The sequence below is a fragment of the Cricetulus griseus genome, assembly GCF_003668045.3.
Source record: "Cricetulus griseus strain 17A/GY chromosome 1 unlocalized genomic scaffold, alternate assembly CriGri-PICRH-1.0 chr1_0, whole genome shotgun sequence".
Taxonomy (NCBI): domain Eukaryota; kingdom Metazoa; phylum Chordata; class Mammalia; order Rodentia; family Cricetidae; genus Cricetulus; species Cricetulus griseus.
The window spans coordinates 259574937-259591405 of NW_023276806.1; the positions used below are offsets into that span (position 1 = coordinate 259574937).

The 16469-nt window shown below is 48.9% G+C and overlaps 1 protein-coding gene across 2 annotated transcripts in view; it reads left to right on the forward strand.

The window, feature by feature from the left end:
- Ubash3a (ubiquitin associated and SH3 domain containing A) overlaps positions 1–16469 on the forward strand; it is a 28665-nt gene continuing 12196 nt past the window's right edge. For both annotated transcript variants that reach the window (XM_027394395.2, XM_027394396.2), the window contains exons 1-6: positions 1–113; positions 1868–1921; positions 5380–5566; positions 6649–6847; positions 9503–9672; positions 10848–11056. In XM_027394395.2, coding sequence (XP_027250196.1) covers positions 1–113; positions 1868–1921; positions 5380–5566; positions 6649–6847; positions 9503–9672; positions 10848–11056 — 932 coding nt within the window. The remainder of the gene's footprint in view (positions 114–1867; positions 1922–5379; positions 5567–6648; positions 6848–9502; positions 9673–10847; positions 11057–16469) is intronic.

Genomic DNA, 16469 nt, shown 5'->3' on the forward strand with positions numbered 1-16469 from the left:
ATGGCTGCGGGGGAGACCCAGCTCTATGCCAAGGTCTCCAACAAGCTCAAGGGCCGCAACACCTCCTTGCTCCTGGACCCCCTCCTGACCATGGGTTTCCCCGCACATATCGCGTGAGTACTTGCAGCTGCCAGGGCCCTACAGCCCGGCTTCCCTGCCTGGTTAGACCCCTCTGCTCCACCTGCCACCCCCTGGATAAGCAAGTGTTGCTGACTTCCTGCTAAAGCGGTCACACTAGTGTGAGATGGTGTCTCCAAAGAGGCCCCTTCCTCCTGTTTATACATGGAATGGTCTTGACCTTTGAAAGATCATCTCTTCTACCTGACTGATAGAGTTGAAACATAGAAGCCATGTGGGTCTCTGGAGGCCCACTTGTGGGGTTTGGAGGAGAGTGAGGGCAGATGCCAATTCTCCTGCCAATCAGTGACACCAAAAGTGACAGACAGTTCAAGGTATGTGACTCTGATATTTGAGTCTCCACGGATAGGACCCCCTGAGAGAACTACCATCCGAGTTTCTAAGCAGCCCAGGGAAAGCCATTTGTCTCTAGGGAAAGTTTCTGGAATGTTCAGGTGACAAGAGAATGAGTGAGAAATTCCAGAGACAGTGGGGCTCAGCACCACTTGGCTCATCCAAGTCCCCAGGCTCAGAGGGCACAGATGCTGCTGACCGTGGTCCCATCATCCATTGCAAACCCGCTTCTTAGCTGTAGTCCTTATTCCCAGAAAGACATAAGTAAGAAGTATGCTTCAGGGAGCCCAGGCCTGGTGGGGGCTGGGGGAGTGAGCCAAACGCTCCTTCGATGAGATAAAAAAGACTCTGGCCACTGTGGAGGACAGGGTATTGAAGCTAGTCCAGTCTGCTCCCAATATCAGGGCTTTGTTGTCACTAAATGGGGAACAGAACCCAGACCATCAGGAAGCCATCAGTGATATGTTCACCATCCCTCTGCAGATGAGAACATCAAGGCCTAAACAATAGTCTGTGGCAAGCCTAGGTCAGGAGCCAGCTCCCCATGCCTCCCCGACCCACTCTGTTTTACTGCTCAAGCTGGTGGGCTCCCCTTCAAAATCCCCGCTAGCTCAAACAATAAACACCTGTGGGTCTAAAGCTCTTACTTGGGCAGGGCTCAGAGTAGGGCTCATGGCATGGCCTCATTGTCATGGCCTCTCCGGGTGGCTACAGCCCCACTGCTCTTCACACAAATGGGTGTAGTACTGGGCAGCACTACTCGGGGTTCCAATGGGGACTGCTGTATCAGCTAATGATGGCTGGGTGTGTGGCCCACTCTGCTCTGTTTGGCCCAGCTCAGCCAAATACAAGTCAACGTATTTACATCCCAGGTCCCTGAATGAATAAAACACATGGAGCCATGAGGAAAGCACCAATGAGCATTTGAGAGTGGGGGACACAGGAGAGGGATGTGGACCAGTCTGCCCAGTGGTTGGGTAAGGGACGCTTCCTGCTGAGCAACTGGGGTGGGGTTTCATGTGTCTGGGAAGCATGTGCCAGGAGTGCAGCCTGTCCCAGCTGACCTCAGCAGTCACACGTGCATAGGATTGGCTTTGTTAGGGTAGCAGGGTGCGGAGAGAGGAAAGCAAGAGAGGACAGAAGTCAGGTCTTGAGTTCTAGGACTCCGGGGCCCAGGAAGAAGAGGTCATAGGAGGGGAGTGAGTGGGGGTGAGGGTTGGAGCATGAATCTCTGTGTGAAGGATGGAGATGTTGGCATAAGGGTACCTGCTGGGATGTCCCGCAGCTTGGCCCTGTTAGGACACAGCATGGATGAGTAGCTTCCTCACTCCTACAACTCACCCCTTCCAAGGAAAAACCAACTGGGCCTTGACCATCCTGTGTTCATGACCCGCAGGCTCAAAGCGCTAGCAGCGACAGGGAGGAAGACAGCGGAGGAGGCTGCAGACTGGTAAGTGGGATGGGAGCTGCAGGCCTAAGGGGGCTGGGGTGACACCACCTGGACTCTATTCCCTGGGTGGGTCCTCTGGGGGGAACCGGGTGTCTGTGGAAGTGAAGTAGAATGGCATCCATTTCCACCCAGCCCAGGAAAGTAATAAAACTCTCCTTAAGACATTAAGAGAGAATCTAGAGATTTTCTCACTTAAAAGCCAGATTTAGGACTCTAGACAGATCCTGCCCAGCATGGGTTCCACCCCTGGTGCATAAACATTCATGCATTAGTGAGAGCACACACACACACACACACACACACACACACACACACACACACACACACACACACCAAAACAAAACTGACTTAATCCAAATTTGACTCATAAAAGAGGTTCTTGTTTATGATCTATGTTAAACAAGTAGGAAGGTGTCGTTTTTGTTGATATGAAATTCACCATACTCTCAGGTCACTGAAGATGGAAGAGAATTTAAAGACGGTTGGGAATCCCCAAGGTATCTCAGGATACACCCGGAAGGGGTGTAGGGAAAGATGACGCTCCTGAACTCCCACTCCAGCCACCTGTCTGTCACCCTCAGCCTCCTGGGGTGGGAGGGGGTCCTTGTTCTTAGGAGCTCCTCCCCACCCAACTGGGAAGTCCCTCCTGCTCTTATCTGAAGTAGCCACCATGGAAATCAAACAGCAAAAGGCAGATCCTGGGCTTGGCTGTGACTCCTTGCTGTGGAGGGCTTGCAGTTCGAGTATGCATGGGGACCTGGGTTCTGTGTTAGTTTCCTTTCCTGTAGCTGAGATCAGATGCCTGATAAAAGCCACTTAAAGAAGGAAGGGTCTATCTGGGAGTGTTTGGGTGTGCACTCCATCATGGCGGGAAAGCCATGCAGCGGGAACGTGAGACAGCTTCTCTCTTTCTATCCACAGTGAGAAAGCTGAGTATAATGAATGTTGGTGCATGAAGCACAGTCAGAGGTTCCCCGCCTTACACACACACACACACACACACACACCGCTGGTGCTCAGCTCACTCTCTCCATTTTACTCAGCCCTCTACCCCTGACCTTGGGATGGTGCCACTCATTCAGGTGGAGTCTCCTTCCTCCCTCAGTTGACCCAGCGAGAGGAAGGAAGAGCCGGTGGTTTGTCTTTAGGATTGATCCTGGACTCCAGCGAATGAACACTTGGTATTTTCCATCCCGGGTTCCAATCTCCGCCCTACCAAAACGAAACAAAAATTCTTCCAGCACTGGGTAGAAGCATATGAATGGTCTCAGAGGTCTGTGTTTTAGGAGAACCTCTTCCTATAAGACCATAGGCCAAGAGTGCACAGGCAGGAGACACACAGGCAGAGGGCACACAGGCAGAGGGGACACAGGCAGGGGACACACAGGCAAGGGACACACATGTAGGGGAAGCTGTAGCCACTCCTACTTAAGGACTGGCTACAGGTGTCGGGAGGGCATGGTCAGACACACCTGTAGCCAGCCCCTAAATAGGCGTGGCTACAGCTTCCCCTGCACACAGGCAGAGGGCACACAGGCAAGACCTCCACCTAATAGGGAAATGCCCAGAGTCCTGGCAGTCTGACTGCAGACTGAGGATGGATAGGCAGGGTCTCTGCAAACGTGGGGAATGCCTAGAGTCCCAGCAATCTGACTTCAAAGGCAGCTTCCAGTTTCAAACTATACACTATAAGCCAAGCTCAGTGATGGGAGGGGCCTGGGTATCACCTGCCAGTAACAGCCTAACCAATGAGACTCACCAAGGAAGAGGGATGAAGCCAGGTCCCCTACACGTAGCTGAGAGTCATCCTGACATCTAACAGGAACCAAGGAAGCCCAGACTAAGCACAGGCTTCAATCAAAAGTACCTTTGATGCTAGGGGGAGGAGGTGGGAGCTGCCCGTGTCTGTGGGAGGCAGTGTGCAGTGCCCTCAGCACTGGGAACTCCACACAGTTCCACCTCTATGTGGAGATCTTAAAAAAATCAGATACACATGGAGATCTTGATCACTGTGCTGGAAGCTTTGGAAAATGAAAGCAATTAAAACATCCCCGGATTTGGAAGTGGATGGAAGCAATGTTCCATATGTGTAAGATGGGTTGTGAGGCAGTCTTGGAAAGACCCACACTGGAAACGCACCAACATGTCTATTCTCCCCCTGGGCAAACGCACCATTGGGGTGAACTCAGGAAAGAGGCACCAAGGGAGCCAAAGAGGTGCAGGCCCCGCCCCTTGGCACATCCACCATCAAGGGAATTTGTTTACACACAAGGTGTCGGCCCAGTGACAGCACCACACTTCCTAGCCCTACTGTGACATAACAGGCAAGTGCCAGTCACAGGGAGTTCTCCAGAGCTGTAATACTACTGCTCAACTATTGCCTTCCAGAGATGTTCCCAGGTGAATGCTGGCCTATGTTCCTGCTCTTCCCCAGGGAACAAATGTCTTGGAGTAAAATTATTTATTTAAGACGCTGAGAGTTTGCCTCTGCACATGCTGACAGGTCATTCTAAATAATGGTTGCACAGCTGCAGCCTGAGGTCTTGCTGCACTTTTGACAGAATGGAAAACAGCGTTGGACCTTTGAAATAGATGCCCATGTTACCTTGGTCAATAAAGAGAAATTGTGGCTTTTCCATTTTTATCTGTTTTGTAATGAACTTGCATACAGTGCTGTACATCAGTTCTTCTTGTATTTAGAGTGATTTTCTTAGCCAGGTGTGGTGGCTCACATGTGTAACCCTAGCAATGAGGAGGCCGAGACAAGCAAAATCACCACCAGGCCCATCTGGGGTGTAGACAGGTCTGTCTCAATAGACAGACAGACAGACAGACAGACAGACAGACAGTTTTAAAAATATAAATAAATATTCTTGAGTCAAAAGAAAATGATAGTATTCACCTAATTTTTTTGAAGATTTATTTATTTATTATGTGTTCTGCCAGCGTGTATGCCTGCACACCAGAAGAGAGCACCAGATCTCATTACAGATGGTTGTGAGCCACCATGTGGTTGCTGGGAATTGAAATCAGGACCTCTGGAAGAGCAAGTGCTCTTAACCTCAGAGCCATCTCTCCAGCCCGCATCCACCTAAATTTTGTCCAATCTTTTGTGGTTTCAATTTTTCCATTTAATTTGAAGTCCACGGTGAAGTAAAAATGTGAAAAATTTCCCTGTGTTTCAATACCACAAAGTTACCTAGACGAGCACTCTCCTGAAGACAGGGGTCTGAGCCCCTCTGTCTTTGACTGCATTGGAAGACTAATGGGATTGAGAACATGGATGCATTGGTCTAGCCTAGAGCCACACAGCCCCACCACTGGGCACCATCTTACAGGGATGGCCACGGCACTGATGTGTTTGTGTGAGACCAGACTAACTTTGGGCCGGTGTCACTGCTGTTGCGTGTCCTCAATGGGCACAGCTCCAGTTGATACGACAGTGTTTTCTGTTGCAGGCTGCATGGCCACTGTAGTGACCCTTCTCTGGATGACCCCATCCCCCAGGAGTATGCGCTCTTCCTCTGCCCCACGGGGCCCTTGCTGGAAAAACTCCAAGAGTTCTGGAGGGAGAGCAAGCGCCAGTGTGCGAAGAACAGAGCTCACGAGGTCTTCCCTCATGTGACACTCTGCGACTTTTTCACGGTGAGTCCACTCCAGAGGCCTTAGATGCTCACCACTGCAACTGATGCCAGTTGTCAACTGACTTATTTTAACCAAGACATTAGCATAAAGGTGGCTCCTTGATGGGAATCTTTTCCTTCCTCTAGCCTTCAGGACCCAATTCATTTAGAGCCTTCAGCTCCCCAGGCAGAAGGAGGTACAACCCCAGGCTCCCGTCAGTATCTCTAGGAGCACATTTGGGTGCTATGAAAGTCACATGTCCCTATAGGAAGACAGATGCTGCCCTGGTCCTTATCTACCCAGAAACTAGCAAAGTCCTGAACAGAGCAAGAGCCTCCTGTGTGATGAGAATCCTGAAGAGTGCTGGTTTGGGCTGGGCATGACCAGGGTCTTTCCTATGCCAGGGCCTGGCCCTCTGAGAAAAACAAAAACCATTGGTGAAGTCAGCAGAGGCACAGTTGGTGGACAAAGAGAAAGCCTGAGCACAAGGAGGCCCCTGAGCCATTTCCTCTATACCTGTACCTGATGAGTTAGAGAAGGGCCCATCTATTCTCAGGACAGCAGGCAGAGCCTTCTCCTGCCACTCCACACTGCTAGAGGAGTATAAAGCACAGTGGTCGATAAAGAAGCTTCTAGAAGCTGTCCCCTGGAAAAACAACACCTCCCAAGCATCCATGACGCACCTCTGTGTGCCTGAGACTAAGAGGTCTCTGGGGACAGAACTAAACTGTTGCTTCCTGGAGGTCTGAGCTGGGATCCCATGGGACCCCATGAGATTCCTCAGAGTTGACTGGCGACTCCCAGAGGCTAACCCATGAAAACTGAGACAAGCAAGGGGCACAGAAGGAAAGAAGACTGCCTGGGGAGGTGACAGGGAGACAGTGACAGGGGAGTTCCAATCTAGGCACGTAAGGGGGATTATATTACAGAAAGACCCTTACCCGAGATGCCTCAAATAACTGAAGAGAAAATATGGGGGTAAACCTTTATAACTGCAGGGGCTGCGTAAGGAGTATCCCGTGCCTTGGATACAGAGCAGCCCATAGTGGTTAAGCCTTGATTTTCAACAGGTGGACACTCATTCTCTGTTCGTCTTCCCTTAGTGTGAAGACCAGAAGGTGGAGTGTTTGTATGAGGCTCTGAGGCGTGCAGGGGACAGGATCCTGAACTCCTTCCCTACCCTGGTGCCTCTTGTCCTCCATTCTTCCATCAGCTACCTCGGCTTCTTCATCAACGACAGCCCCGCAGACGTCATCAGGGAGTTCGCCACAGCGTTCGCCACGGAGGCATCAGTCTTAGCAGGTGGGGATCTCAGCTGTGGGCAGATACACTTTTCCCTTTGTGTCCCAGCAGAGCCACACCTAAGGCCCTAACAGACTAGCTCCTGTCCGTGATGATGGCTCTTTAATGACCATCCTCCGAGGAATAGTTTGGTTCTTGTCTGGAAGCAGCACACCAGACACTGCCCTCGGACAGACACCCGTCTCTATGCTCCCAGATAGGTCTTAGAGGCCTCACCTTAAAAGGGGTAAGGAAGTTCCAGGGGTGTACCTCAGTTGGTAAGAGTGCTTGCCAGGGTGAGGGGTTTGATCCTCAGTGCTACATATCTCAGACATGAGGTCCACATACCTGTAATCCAGAAAGGGGAGGCAGAGAAAGTGTGAATCATACCTTTATTACATGAGACCCTGTCCCCCCAAAAAAAGAAAGAGAGAAAGAGAGGGAGAGAGAAAGGAAGGGAGGGAGAGAAAGAAAGAGAGGGAAGAAGGGAGAGAGAGCGAGAGAGAGAGAGAGAGAAAGAGAGAGAGAGAGAGAAAGAGAGAGAGAAAGAGATGAGGAAACTAGACTGTCTGGCATCACTGTATTGGGTTATACATGGTCCCCTCCCTCCAGGAACCTCAGAATGGGACCTTATTCAACAGTGGGCTCTTTAACATTACAATTAGTTAAGATGAGGTCACACTAGAATAAAGTGATCCTAAATCAATAGCTGGTTCCCTCTAAAGGACACATGGAGATAACAAGGAGGCCACTTGACCACAGAGGCAGAGATGGGCAGGATACAGCCATAGCCCAGGGATGCCTGGGGCCACTAGAAGCTGGATGACACCAAAGGACACACCCCAGAGCCTTCAGGAGGAATGTAGCCCTGCCCACACCTGGATTTTGAACTTCTGGCCTCTAAATTCCTAAGACGATAAACTCCTGTTGCTTTATGCAGCCCAGTTTTGATATCCTGTTGCAGCAGGAAGTGAGTGCCATACTCACCCATCTTGGAGGCCTGGAAATGAGCATTCTGCCTCACTGAACACTACCAGGGCTCTGTGTTGTTAGGCCTCACTTCCTGGTAGAGCTGGCCCTGAGTTCTTATCCATCTCCTGACCCTGAGCAGGCTCTTCTTGCCCTCTGGGGCTATGCCTCAGTCTGACCTGAGAGGCTAGCAGCAGTCCTTCCTCTCAGGAGTGTCTGGAGTCCCTCCCTGCCCACACCAGCCCTCTGGGTGAAACTGAACCCAGGTACACAGGGCAACAACAGAGGAAAAACAAAAGCCTATTCAGAAGTCAGCATGACTCACCCCTGTCTCTGGGGAAGCCAGACCAGGTCTTTTCCAGGCTGTGCTGACTCACAAGGGAACCCAACCTCCCCGACTGCTAAAAAGAGTCACAAAAGGAAATTCCCATCACCTACACACACCTTCATGCCACCTGTGCTGACTGCCTTCACAGAAGCCTGGCCAGGGTCTAGCTGGTGCTAAAGGTCCCCTGTGTGGAGAATGCTGTGGTGAACCTAATGTCATGGCGCCTGCACCTTCCAGAACTTTCACTAGGGGAATAGCAAGTCCTGTTTGCTTCCTGCCCTGCATGGAGACGTGGCAGGCAGTTTTGGGGCACTGAAAGTTCTCCGAGGACTCCAGAGTCCTGGAGCCAGCTATCTTTGTCCTCAAGTCCCAGCTGTCATAAAGGAAGCTAAGTCAGAGCATGACTCTCAGTCAAGGCCCCTGTGGTGACAAGGACAAAAGAGCCTTGTAGTCAGGTCCCTCTACAGCAAAGTCTGCCATTCCTGTGAAGACACGGAACTGCCTCCTCGGAGTCTGAGAGATTTTACCACCCAGCTGTCACCACAGCTGGTTGTTCCTGCATGCCAGTGTCTCTTGTTTATCTGAAAGACTCAAAGGCCAACCAGGAGCCAAGGGCTTCTCAAGGTCAGAGGCTGTCACAAAGCACCGGGCCTCAGCACTACCAGGGCTTCCAATGAGGAAAGTCAAATGCACGTCAGACAAGCTTCAGGTTTTACAGCTCACTGCTCAAGAAATGTTCCTCCTGTGACCCCTCTTTAAGCAAAAGGCTTTGGTCTGGGGTGGGGATGTAGCTCAGTGGGTAGAGTGTTTGCCTAGCAACCATGAAGCCCTAGGTTCAGTCCCTAGAAACACATAACCAGGTATGGGAGTGCGCACTTTTGATCCTCGTACTCAGGAGATAGAGGCAGGAGGATTAGAAGTTCAAGGTCATCCTCAGTTGCATAACAAGTTCAAAGCAGTCTAGGACTCATGAGATTCTGTCTCTAACCAAAACCAAAGCAAACCTAGACCTAGAGTCTAGGCCCTGCCATGTGTGCACCAGAGAATGAAGGGGCCATTTGCTGCTTTTCTAACATTCAAACTAGCTGCAGACTAAGGGCTCTCAAGATTTTGAGCCACATCTCTGTGCCTACCTTTTGTTTTTCTTCAGAAACTCTGCAAGCATCCAACCACATCCTTTCTAAGAGGGAGAGCCCAGTCCTTGCCTTGTCAAGAAAGCACCAACAATAAGGAGCAGGCATAATTAGAAAGGATGTCTGCCTGTTCCAGGCAGACAGGGCTGACATTCAGGGACAGGTTCTCACCTGACATTCAGAATGGGTACCCAACACCCTATGTTCACTGGACATTCAGCATCCGGCATTTCCTTAACTCCACAGACTGTACCGTCAAGCCCTGCACTAAGCAACTGCACCTGACCTTGGCCCATAAGTTCTACCCTCACCATCAAAGGACCCTGGAGCAGCTGGCCAGAGCCATCCAGCCCAGCCACACCTGCCAGTGGACGGCTGCCCTGTACTCCCGGGACATGCGGTTTGTGCACTACCAGGTAAGAGTAGTGGCCCAGCCTGCCTTGCTGGTAGGAGGTTCACTTCTACAATCCTCCCTGAAGAGAAGAGGGGGCTCCCTTCTGCTAGATCTCTCTCCTCATGTGCAGTTAAGAAGTTATATTCCTTTATAGACGAGTTGGGCATGCACAGTCATTTCAAAAGACAGTGAAAGCTCTCCCACGGTATTAGAAAAGCCCATTGTCAAGATGTGTTAATAAATGGTTTGCTTGTTAAATCACCTTATGTAATGATTTTGATGGGCTTCGTTTCAAGGTTCCTTTTCCTAAGAGCTAATTAGTTGAGGAAGAAAGTATGTTGCACAGAGAATAAGTATGAGAGAACCACCAATTCCCTGCCATAAGAGAAGTTATGAATAGCTTCACACCAAGGAAGGTGGTTATACACATTTGGTCACACTGTAAGGTCTTTCCCATAAGAGAAACAGATATATGGATAAATGATGGATAAGTGGATAGGTGGGTGGGTGAGTAGGTGAATAAGTGGATGGATGGATGGATGGATGGATGGATGGATAGGTGAATAGATGGATGGATGGATGGGTGGGTGGATGGATAAATGGGTGAAAGAATGCAATGGTGGATAGATAGATGTCTGAATGGATGGATATATAGATGTATGGATGAGGGAAGGAATGGGTGAATGAATGAATGAATGAATGGGTTGATAGATGGATAGGCAGGTAGATGAATGAGTAGATAAACAGACAGCTGGCCAACTGAATAGATGCATAAATGGGAAAATGAATGGGTAGATTGATGGACAGACAGATGAATGAAAAGGGATGGATGGATGGATGGATGGATGGGTGGGTGGGTGTATGACTGGATAGAAAGATGAATGCATGAGTGGATGGGTGGTAGGTGGGCAAAAGGATGAGCAAACATGTTGGTGGGCTGATAAATGAATGGACAAGTGGTTGGTGGATTAGTAGGTAGACTGGTGGAAGACAAACAGTAAACTTTATTGATATTTGACACTGGCTCACAGTGGTTCACATTGACTCCACACTGCATACCACTAGGTAAAGGCACAATGGGGCCTTGGAGGCATAAGACACATTGGAGGAGCCAGAAGGCTAGACATAAGGTTTCTGGCTTCCTGATGCTATTGCTTCCCAGACAAACCCTCACTAAGACGTGGCTCTACTTCCTAGACTCTGAAGGCGCTGTTCCAGTACAAACCCCAGAATGCAGATGAGCTAATGCTCAGTCGAGGCGACTACATCTTCGTGGACCCCACACAGCAGGAGGAAGCTAGTGAGGGCTGGGCCATTGGGATCTCACATCGGACTGGCTGCCGGGGCTTCCTGCCAGAGAACTACACAGAGCGAGCCAATGAGGCTGACACCTGGGTTAAGCACAGGTGAGAACTGTCCTTTCTCTGTCAGTTGTCATCTGAAACAGTGGCACAGTGGTGATGGGCTTCTAGATGGTTCTGTCCTTATAAAAAACAGTCCCGAGCAGGGCAGTGGTGGCGCATGCCTTTAATGCCAGCACTCAGGAGTCAGAGGCAGGCAGATCTCTGTGAGTTTGAGGCCAGCCTGGTCTACAAAGCTACAAAGAGAAACCCTGTCTCAAAAAAATAAAAAAGAAAGAAAGAAAAGAAGAGAAGAGAAAAGCAGTCCCCATAGTGGCCACATTATCCCTCTATGCACACAGTAAACGTATAATCTATTTATGGTTTCTACTGATAGCCCTCTGGAAATCAGATTGCTTCAATTACTCTGAGATAGTACTGTGAAATACTTCCTTCTTAGGAGCATCACACAGTGCACACAGAGGTCAGAAATGAACCTCATAGTGTTCTAAGGAGGGTTAGCAATTTTCTAGTGTTCTATGGCAAAATGACACAAATTTAACTGGGTCCTCTGCTTGGGGTCCTACAAGGCTATGACCCTGGCATGACTGGCCCTGGGGTCTCATCTGAAGCCCGGGGTCCTTCCCTAAGCTCATGTGGTTGTTGGTGACATATATTTCCTGGAAGTTGGCATACTCTTTATGGTTTATTTTTTTCTAGCTCAGTTGGCCTATCTATTTTAGCATCCCCACCATCTGTCAAGGCTAAGGATTTTCAAAACTAGGGTGTTATTGTTTTAAAAGTGTTGGTTCCTCCCCCAGTGTATCTGTCTCCCATTTTGCTATGACCAGAAGGGAGAAACTTGGTGATGGCTTTGACACTATGCTTAGAGATAACCTGAGCTACTTCATCCCTTACCAGTTCTGTTCCCCAGGAGCAATGTTGCTAAGCATTTTGCTGCGACACAGAGACCTTTCCCCAACTTTCCACGTCTGTGTCTCGACCCTGTGGGCATCCTTGGGCAGCAGCTGTTGCCTTCACACTCTTATATGCACTCTGCCAGTAATAACCATGACTTTCCATTTGCTTTTCCCATTGTGTATGTGTGTGTGTGTGTGTGTGTGTTTACACGTATGCAAGTGCGTTGTGCATGTGTGTGCTATGCATGTTTGCTGGATGTTGTCTCTCCAGCCTCTCTATATCCAGGGAGCTTTTTCCTGTACCTCTTTCTACCAAAGCTGGCTCACAGGGCAAAGCTGTGGAAACCATACTGTGTTATTTGTGTGCCTATTGGAAGCTAGTTAAAGAGTGTAGTAAAAGTTCTGGTAGCTAAAACTTCTGTTTAGAATAAATTAAGAAGCAACATACTTTGACTATTTGAAGCAAATGGTTGATTTTGGTCATTTTTACCAAACCATTTTTTTTAAAGTGTAGCCATGGCTGGCAGAAGCTCATGGGGAAAATGACTTTGCAAGAAATTATTTTTTTAATGGAGGTTTTCCTGAAAATATTAAGGAAGATCAGATGAACTCTATGCTATTCTTTCTTCCTGTAAATTAAGCTTATATTTGGGTTTGCATGACAAGTCAGGGACAGCATTTGTGCCCTTGGCCCCCACACCAAATGCAGTTGACAACAGAGTAAGTTCCCCACCACCCCTACCCAGGCAGGAGCTCATATAACCCAGGCTGCCCTGGGATTCACTATGTTGCTGTATAGCCAAGGATGACCTTGAACTTCTGATCCTCCAGCCTCCATCTCCAGAGTACTGGTATTACAGGCATGTATCAGCATATGGGTTTCATGTATGCTAGGCAACTGAGCTAACCATGGATTCTTATATGCATTAGGGATCTGTCATATACACTAATATAAAACAGCATTTAAAATGCATGGATGCAGCCAGTTCTAGTGTGTCACTCCATGTCATCTTAGCCTCATAACACTAATTCGTAAGAGCTGAGAAGCATACCTACAAACTCGGGAAGGAAAACTTGGCCATGCATGATTGCAGGTCTTTTATATCAACTGTCAGCTCGTGATCCACTAAGCCACAGGGCCTGTATAGAGAGAGAGCTGAACACATCCTCCCATGAAAGCTGAGTTTCCCAGCTTGGATGGTGAAGAGATGAGCAATGTCACAAAACCAAGGAAGCTTTGGTTTCCTGCAGACACCACGTGATCAGTTAGCTGCTTTAGAAACAGCTCGCAGAACACAGGACAAAAGATGTTGGCATCAGACTCCAGGAGGCTCGGGGGTAAGTGGCCTATAGCCCCCACCCTTCTCTCCACTCCAAGTGGAGAAAATCTCACTGTGGCAAAGGAGCCATCAGGCAAGAAACAAGCCTGGGTTCTGCAGCTGCAGCAGGGTCTCTGCTAGCAAGAGCTCACTCCATTGTTAATGTGTCACCTACAGAAATGTCCCACCTTGTGATGCTGACCATCCTGAGAGACCGGTTTCTGTTAGGAACCAGTGTGTATTCACAAAAAATGCAAGAAAAAGCAAGTTCTGGCTGAATGCTGTGGTGTACCTGATGGGGTGCCCCCGAATCAGAACCACCCCTTCCCCACAGGATAACAAGCCCCAGGCTGACTGAGGGGTGACTGTAGTCTGGGAGGTAGCAGTGGGTGGTCTATTGCTTCTAAAGCTGCTAAACATTCTTTGAAAAGTATAAAGTGGTTAAAATTGGGGCTTGGTGATGCTCAGCTTTAATCCCAGCACTTAGGAGGCAGAGGCAGGCAGACCTCTGTGAGTTCCAAGGCAGCCAGGGCTACACAGTGAGACCCTGTGTCAAGAGAGGGCATATCTGAATGTATCTTGAAAGTGTTAAGTAGTGGGGAAGGTAGCCAGACACCTGGGTACACAGATAGTTGACCTGTGGGGAGACAGCTTGTTGTATAGACATTTGATATATCCCTCCCAAGGCCACAGGACTCACACAGGGCATGCTTGGTACCAACAGCAAGAATCGCTGCTATGCCACCGCCCAGGGAAAGATCTGCAAACCATGTGGGAGAGGCCCCTCCCTGCACAGAGGACACCTTCCCAGCCCTGGAGGTGGCTTCCCTGTTAACCAGCACCAGTGTAACTTCTTCGGCCTTTAAGATGGTGGCTACAGGATTCTGAGGGCCCAGTAGTCCTGATCCGGCACCCAGCTGCTACTTAGAAATCACATGTTACTGGAAGGTGTCTGCAGGGGAGGACACACTCCTGAGCTACCTCAGTTTCGGGCATCTTCACGGGGTGTGCATACAGCCTGGCTGTAGATCGGGGCTGAGAGTTCGAGCCCAGGAGGAGCTAAAGCTATCTTCCAACCACATGAGGACATTCTATCCCAGAAGTCGTCAAACCCCACAAGCAAGCTGGTGGCAGGAGACTCTGACATAGCAAGGGTACTGTTGCTTGATGAAATGTATCCCTCCAAAAACTCATATGCTGAAGTCCAGGTGGGCTTTTATTTTTTTTAAAGAAGGGCCTTAAAATTAAGGTAAAATAAGGTCTTACTATGATCCCCTCATCTAATCTTACTTTGTTCAGAGGGACGATTATTGAGGACACAGGGGAAGATGTCATCTTATTCTCAAGCCCAGGAAAGAATCCCCAAGATGAATCACAAGCCCCTTGATCTTGGACCTCCCAGTCTCCATCGCAGTGAGAAAATGAACCCTGTTCTGTCATGGAAGCCCCAGTCTGTGTGACAGTAACCCCAGGACATTAATGAAGTGACTTTGTCTTTGAAATGACACACACTGGGGTGATCCCCTTCTAAGAACAAAGGAGAATGGAAACATCAATTTCTATGGCACAAGTTAACCACTAAGTGACTCTCTTAAGTCCATGAGAAAAACAAAAATGACAAAAATGTCACCCGCTTCCCTCTCGCCCTTCACCACCAATGCTTGCATTTTTAATTGAAAGACTAGCCGAGACTTCCTCTCTGACTGTAAAGTTCACAGATGTCATTCAGAGATAACAATACTTTTACTGTCTGAATCGTGAGCCCCTGCTTACACAGATGTCCCTGCCTTGCCCTCAGGAAGAAGGAAGCAACCAGTACTTCCTGTGCAGGGATGTTTCAGTGGTACCTGCTCTGTGTGACATGCTTGTTGAAGAGGGACTGTCACTGGAGCCAATGTGTGTCACTCTTCAGCTGTGGCATCTACTGAAGCATGCCTTTCAATCCACAGTGTGAGGATGCATGAAGAAAGTCTCTGTCATTTTGGTTGTGTGCCCAGCCTTTAATGGCTGAGCCATCTCTCCAGCCCAAGTCCATCTGGAAGAGCCCATAAAAGTTTACAGGACAGGACACAATGACAGGGACAGAGGACCATAACTTATGAGTAATCAAAAAAAAAATACATGATAAGAGTAAATAAATGGCTCAGCAGTTAAGAGCCCTGGCTACCCTTTCAGAGGGTCGGGATTCAATTCCAGCACCCACTTTGTGGCTCACAACTGTAACTGCAGTCCCAGAGCATCTGATGCCCTCTTCTGGCCTCCATGGACATCAGGCGTATGCATGGTGGACAGACATATACATAGGCAAAACTTTCATATACATAAAATATAAAACATTTAAATGCACGAACTGTGACAAAATGGCACAAAGGTCATAGATGGCCCAGGGCTTGGTCACAGGTGTCAGGTAGTCAGCCACAGCCAAGACACAGGGTGAAAGACGCCATGTAGCTCTAGATAGGCTGGAGTCGTGGGGAGCAGTTGGCTGCCATATGATAATCTGTTGTAAGAAAAGGGCTAAGTAAATAAATCTTACCGCATGGGCGGATGAGGAAAGTACATCACAGGGACCTATCAACTTCAGGGTCACGTCTGGGTTTTATGAAACTTAGACAAAATCCTGGTGCCATCATTTGTTTGAATGTCTCGGAAAGAATGAAGCATTTATCTAGAACAAACACTGGGAGAGAAGCTCAGAGAAGACTTTCGGGGCAAAGTCATGAGAGGGATCAGTATGCGGCACAGCCTGTGGCGTGCTTGCCCTGCACATACAAGGCCCTGGGTTTGATCTGCAGCAACCCGTAAACCCAGATGTGGTGGTGCACACCTGCAATCCCAGCACTTGGCAGTGGGATCAGGAGTTCAAAGTTATCCTTGGCTACACAGTTAGTCTAAGGCCAACCTGGCCTACATGAGATCCTGTCTCAAAAAATATGATTTTAAAGGTGACACAAATGGTATAATACACTTAAAATCAAAATAGGGTTTTAGCTTGAAGGAAAGAAGACAGATTAATGAGACAGACCAGGTATTAAGTGATGGAGAAGCTTCCTTTGCAACCTGGGAAATCCATGTCTGGCAGCCCTGCAAACCTGGTGGAGAAGAGTGAATGACATCATGGTATTTATACCCATCTATATAGTTCGCCCAAGTCAATGCCTGGCAGAGACAGAAAGCGTGTCCCTGGCTTCTGGACTGAGAGAGTTTTGATGGTGTGGAGGCAGCAGGATATCTCAGAGC